Raw genomic sequence first — 6,994 nt, 5'->3', positions numbered from 1 at the left:
TCCTCTGAGGTTTTTTCATGTGCCTGTCAGCATAACCGTACGACTTACTTGATATTAATCTATTTTGTTGTGAATTATTCGCACTATGGATATTGTAATTAACTCATATGATGATGAAAACAAATAAATATTTGAGTTAAGTAAATCATTTGCTCACTGCAACATTAATTCATATTACAATCAGTTTCAATGCCTACCTCATTGGTTAATTTGTGCATTGGTATGTTATGTCAAGGTATTTGTATGTCCCACGGCATGGGTCACCAAATACTTGGTTTGTTGCTGGAACTGCACAGGAACGTCTCCTGTTGCATCGTCTTCTGACAATCATTAATGATCTGTGGAGAAGATTTTTCACATCAATATGTGGCAAAGCTACTTTGGAAGCAGAAAAGTCCTTCTTAGCAAAACTAATAAGATCTCTGGGTTATTAATTACAATGCAAATCCTGTGACTGGAGTCTAGCTCCAGAGAAAAATGACTGGTGTAGATAGTTATGAATAAAGACATTCAAACAATATTTGGTCTAAACATTCGCTAGTACCCCTTCGCATAGTTATTTCAGCCAGGAAATCAACAAAAAAGTTTGTGAAGACAGCCATCACATTGAATGTGCACATTTTCTCGCTTAATAATCAATATAAACATATACCAGTTTAATGTTAATAATCAAATATAACCTTTTGAGCACAGACAATGCAAAAAGCAATTCAACAGCTGCATTCACTTTTGCAGCTTCAGCCAAAAAAGATTTAAGTTTTTAGGGGACTACTGTGATAAGTTAATCCCCACAGCACTTATCCAAAGCATTAGAAAAGTTAGGCATAGAAATAAATACAGAACATTTAAAAAAAATTCAAAATTTGATCAACATAACCTTACCTACAACTACTGCATTTAGTATTCCAAAAGTTAGAGCGACGACAATAACTACGGTTTGATCTGCCATAATTTGCGTAATAAATTTTCACTTTTTTCCCAAGAGGACAGGTGAGTCTCGCAATTCTTCCTTCGCAAGTGACTGAACGTCTTTTCTCTTCAAAGTTTAAAAAAAAATTTTTAACACATATTGGAAAAAAACATATTTTTAAAAACGCAAAATTGGTAAAAAATCGACAATCTTCCATTAAATTCAATAATCTATAAAGCAAACTCACCTGGTATTGGACGTGGACGTGGACGTGGATGTCGATGTGGACGTGGACGTGGACGATTAAGGCAACGATAAACAACTCTCAAATATTTGTATGTTCCACGACAGGGATCGCCAAACACTCTGTTACTGGCCGAAAGATTACAATAGCGCCTTCCATTGCATTCTCGGCGAACTTTGAATACGGAGCTATGATTAGCAAGAAGAGAAAAATGAGAAGCAAAATCTAACAATAAATTTATATGTCATAACACATGCGTTAGTTGGTGGTAGATAATGTAAAATAACGATAAAAGCTTTAGAAACCTCTCTTTATGCTTTTCATCGACGGGCGATGAAATCCTTTAATAGAAAGAAATTTTCATTTTAAAGCAAAAAATATCAAGTTATTGATACAAAATTTCATTTTTATAATCCTAAAATCGTTATATAAGATTTACCTCTTAGAGAAACATCTTGTGTTTTTCATGAAACGTGATGGACAGGTTAATGTTCCCATCCTTCCATAGTTGGCGTGGATTATAGAGAGAACCTTTCCAGGCCTGCATCCAATGGATCGTTTTTTGTGCTCGCAGATGTTAATGGTTGGAAATCCTTTAGAATAGAAAACGACAGATTGCTCAAGCATTTTACAAAGTTGAAAAATTTGAAAACAGGACAGAGTTACACTTAACAAATAGAGGTATATTGGCTTTAATACTAAATAACAAGTAGATTGCTTTTCTTTGAATATTAATAAATTCTTTAACGAACTCACTTGGTCTTGGACGTGGACGTGGACGTGGACCCGGACGTGGACCCGGACGTTGACGATTAAGGCAACGATAAACAACTCTCAAATATTTGTATGTTCCACGACAGGGATCGCCAAACACTCTGTTACTGGCCCAAAGATTACAATAGCGCCTTCCATTGCATTCTCGGCGAACTTTGAACACGGAGCTATGATTAGCAAGAAGAGAAAAATGAGAAGCAAAATCTAACAATAAATTTATATGTCATAACACATGCGTTAGTTGGTGGTAGATAATGTAAAATAACGATAAAACCTTTAGAAACCTCTCTTTATGCTTTTCATCGACGGGCGATGAAATCCTTTATTAGAAAGAAATTTTGGTTTTAAAGAAAAAAATATCAAGTTATTGATACAAAATTTCATTTTTATAATCCTAAAATCGTTATATATGATTTACCTCTTAGAGAAACATCTTGTGTTTTTCATGAAACGTGATGGACAGGTTAATGTTCCCATCCTTCCATAGTTGGCGTGGATTATAGAGAGAACCTTTCCATGCCTGCATCCAATGGATCGTTTTTTGTGCTCGCAGATGTTAATGGTTGGAAATCCTTTAGAATAGAAAACGACAGATTGCTCAAGCATTTTACAAAGTTGAAAAATTTGAAAACAGGACAAAGTTACACTTAACAAATAGAGGTATATTGGCTTTAATACTAAATAACAAGTAGATTGCTTTTCTTTGAATACTAATAAATTCTTTAACGAACTCACTTGGTCTTGGACGTGGACGTGGACGTGGACCCGGACGTGGACCCGGACGTTGACGATTAAGGCAACGATAAACAACTCTCAAATATTTGTATGTTCCACGACAGGGATCGCCAAACACTCTGTTACTGGCCCAAAGATTACAATAGCGCCTTCCATTACAGTCTCGACGAACTTTGAATACGGAGCTATGATTAGCAAGAAGAAAAAAATGAGAAGCAAAATCTAACAATAAATTTATATATCATAACACGTGCGTTAGTTGGTGGTAGATAATGTAAAATAACGATAAAAGCTTTAGAAACCTCTCTTTATGCTTTTCATCGACGGGCGATGAAATCCTTTATTAGAAAGAAATTTTGATTTTAAAGCAAAAAATATCAAGTTATTGATACAAAATTTCATTTTTATAATCCTAAAATCGTTATATAAGATTTACCTCTTAGAGAAACATCTTGTGTTTTTCATGAAACGTGATGGACAGGTTAATGTTCCCATCCTTCCATAGTTGGCGTGGATTATAGAGAGAACCTTTCCAGGCCTGCATCCAATGGATCGTTTTTTGTGCTCGCAGATGTTAATGGTTGGAAATCCTTTAGAATAGAAAACGACATATTGCTCAAGCATTTTACAAAGTTGAAAAATTTGAAAACAGTACAAAGTTACACTTAACAAATAGAGGTATATTGGCTTTAATACTTAATAACAAGTAGATTGCTTTTCTTTGAATATTAATAAATTCTTTAACGAACTCACTTGGTCTTGGACGTGGACGTGGACGTGGACCCGGACGTGGACCCGGACCTTGACGATTAAGGCAACGATAAACAACTCTCAAATATTTGTATGTTCCACGACAGGGATCGCCAAACACTCTGTTACTGGCCCAAAGATTACAATAGCGCCTTCCATTACAGTCTCGACGAACTTTGAATACGGAGCTATGATTAGAAAGAAGAGAAAAATGAGAAGCAAAATCTAACAATAAGTTTATATGTCATAACACGTGCGTTACTTGGTGGTAGATAATGTAAAATAACGATAAAAGCTTTAGAAACCTCTCTTTATGCTTTTCATCGACGGGTGATGAAATCCTTCATTAGAAAGAAACTTTGGTTTTAAAGCAAAAAATATCAAGTTATTGATACAAAATTTCATTTTTATAATCCTAAAATCGTTATATAAGATTTACCTCTTAGAGAAACATCTTGTGTTTTTCATGAAACGTGATGGACAGGTTAATGTTCCCATCCTTCCATAGTTGGCGTGGATTATAGAGAGAACCTTTCCAGGCCTGCATCCAATGGATCGTTTTTTGTGCTCGCAGATGTTAATGGTTGGAAATCCTTTAGAATAGAAAACGACATATTGCTCAAGCATTTTACAAAGTTGAAAAATTTGAAAACAGGACAAAGTTACACTTAACAAATAGAGGTATATTGGCTTTAATACTTAATAACAAGTAGATTGCTTTTCTTTGAATATTAATAAATTCTTTAACGAACTCACTTGGTCTTGGACGTGGACGTGGACGTGGACCCGGACGTGGACCCGGACCTTGACGATTAAGGCAACGATAAACAACTCTCAAATATTTGTATGTTCCACGACAGGGATCGCCAAACACTCTGTTACTGGCCCAAAGATTACAATAGCGCCTTCCATTACAGTCTCGACGAACTTTGAATACGGAGCTATGATTAGCAAGAAGAAAAAAATGAGAAGCAAAATCTAACAATAAGTTTATATGTCATAACACGTGCGTTAGTTGGTGGTAGATAATGTAAAATAACGATAAAAGCTTTAGAAACCTCTCTTTATGCTTTTCATCGACGGGCGATGAAATCCTTTATTAGAAAGAAATTTTGGTTTTAAAGCAAAAAATATCAAGTTATTGATACAAAATTTCATTTTTATAATCCTAAAATCGTTATATAAGATTTACCTCTTAGAGAAACATCTTGTGTTTTTCATGAAACGTGATGGACAGGTTAATGTTCCCATCCTTCCATAGTTGGCGTGGATTATAGAGAGAACCTTTCCAGGCCTGCATCCAATGGATCGTTTTTTGTGCTCGCAGATGTTAATGGTTGGAAATCCTTTAGAATAGAAAACGACATATTGCTCAAGCATTTTACAAAGTTGAAAAATTTGAAAACAGTACAAAGTTACACTTAACAAATAGAGGTATATTGGCTTTAATACTTAATAACAAGTAGATTGCTTTTCTTTGAATATTAATAAATTCTTTAACGAACTCACTTGGTCTTGGACGTGGACGTGGACGTGGACCCGGACGTGGACCCGGACCTTGACGATTAAGGCAACGATAAACAACTCTCAAATATTTGTATGTTCCACGACAGGGATCGCCAAACACTCTGTTACTGGCCCAAAGATTACAATAGCGCCTTCCATTACAGTCTCGACGAACTTTGAATACGGAGCTATGATTAGCAAGAAGAAAAAAATGAGAAGCAAAATCTAACAATAAGTTTATATGTCATAACACGTGCGTTAGTTGGTGGTAGATAATGTAAAATAACGATAAAAGCTTTAGAAACCTCTCTTTATGCTTTTCATCGACGGGCGATGAAATCCTTTATTAGAAAGAAATTTTGGTTTTAAAGCAAAAAATATCAAGTTATTGATACAAAATTTCATTTTTATAATCCTAAAATCGTTATATAAGATTTACCTCTTAGAGAAACATCTTGTGTTTTTCATGAAACGTGATGGACAGGTTAATGTTCCCATCCTTCCATAGTTGGCGTGGATTATAGAGAGAACCTTTCCAGGCCTGCATCCAATGGATCGTTTTTTGTGCTCGCAGATGTTAATGGTTGGAAATCCTTTAGAATAGAAAACGACATATTGCTCAAGCATTTTACAAAGTTGAAAAATTTGAAAACAGTACAAAGTTACACTTAACAAATAGAGGTATATTGGCTTTAATACTTAATAACAAGTAGATTGCTTTTCTTTGAATATTAATAAATTCTTTAACGAACTCACTTGGTCTTGGACGTGGACGTGGACGTGGACCCGGACGTGGACCCGGACCTTGACGATTAAGGCAACGATAAACAACTCTCAAATATTTGTATGTTCCACGACAGGGATCGCCAAACACTCTGTTACTGGCCCAAAGATTACAATAGCGCCTTCCATTACAGTCTCGACGAACTTTGAATACGGAGCTATGATTAGCAAGAAGAAAAAAATGAGAAGCAAAATCTAACAATAAGTTTATATGTCATAACACGTGCGTTAGTTGGTGGTAGATAATGTAAAATAACGATAAAAGCTTTAGAAACCTCTCTTTATGCTTTTCATCGACGGGCGATGAAATCCTTTATTAGAAAGAAATTTTGGTTTTAAAGCAAAAAATATCAAGTTATTGATACAAAATTTCATTTTTATAATCCTAAAATCGTTATATAAGATTTACCTCTTAGAGAAACATCTTGTGTTTTTCATGAAACGTGATGGACAGGTTAATGTTCCCATCCTTCCATAGTTGGCGTGGATTATAGAGAGAACCTTTCCAGGCCTGCATCCAATGGATCGTTTTTTGTGCTCGCAGATGTTAATGGTTGGAAATCCTTTAGAATAGAAAACGACATATTGCTCAAGCATTTTACAAAGTTGAAAAATTTGAAAACAGGACAAAGTTACACTTAACAAATGGAGGTATATTGGCTTTAATACTTAATAACAAGTAGATTGCTTTTCTTTGAATATTAATAAATTCTTTAACGAACTCACTTGGTCTTGGACGTGGACGTGGACGTGGACCCGGACGTGGACCCGGACCTTGACGATTAAGGCAACGATAAACAACTCTCAAATATTTGTATGTTCCACGACAGGGATCGCCAAACACTCTGTTACTGGCCCAAAGATTACAATAGCGCCTTCCATTACAGTCTCGACGAACTTTGAATACGGAGCTATGATTAGCAAGAAGAAAAAAATGAGAAGCAAAATCTAACAATAAGTTTATATGTCATAACACGTGCGTTAGTTGGTGGTAGATAATGTAAAATAACGATAAAAGTTTTAGAAACCTCTCTTTATGCTTTTCATCGACGGGCGATGAAATCCTTTATTAGAAAGAAATTTTGGTTTTAAAGCAAAAAATATCAAGTTATTGATACAAAATTTCATTTTTATAATCCTAAAATCGTTATATAAGATTTACCTCTTAGAGAAACATCTTGTGTTTTTCATGAAACGTGATGGACAGGTTAATGTTCCCATCCTTCCATAGTTGGCGTGGATTATAGAGAGAACCTTTCCAGGCCTGCATCCAATGGATCGTTTTTTGTGCT

At 35.2% G+C, this 6,994-nt stretch overlaps 1 protein-coding gene across 1 annotated transcript; it reads right to left on the bottom strand.

Annotated features, from left to right (window-relative positions):
- Positions 1-201: 201 nt before the first annotated feature.
- LOC135692861 (L-rhamnose-binding lectin CSL3) lies at positions 202-2,472 on the bottom strand. The gene is made up of 6 exons (XM_089112978.1): positions 2,347-2,472; positions 1,911-2,095; positions 1,594-1,747; positions 1,158-1,342; positions 883-1,036; positions 202-338 (listed from the first exon to the last, which is right to left on the bottom strand). The coding sequence occupies exons 1-6, from the start codon at positions 2,403-2,405 to the stop codon at positions 206-208; spliced, it is 870 nt and encodes a 289-aa protein (XP_088969104.1). The 5' UTR covers positions 2,406-2,472; the 3' UTR covers positions 202-205.
- Positions 2,473-6,994: the final 4,522 nt, after the last annotated feature.

Source organism: Rhopilema esculentum, chromosome 3 (genome assembly GCF_057945365.1).
Source record: "Rhopilema esculentum isolate cy_ngs chromosome 3, ASM5794536v1, whole genome shotgun sequence".
Taxonomy (NCBI): Eukaryota; Metazoa; Cnidaria; class Scyphozoa; order Rhizostomeae; family Rhizostomatidae; genus Rhopilema; species Rhopilema esculentum.
This window is presented reverse-complemented; position numbering and strand designations above follow the sequence as displayed.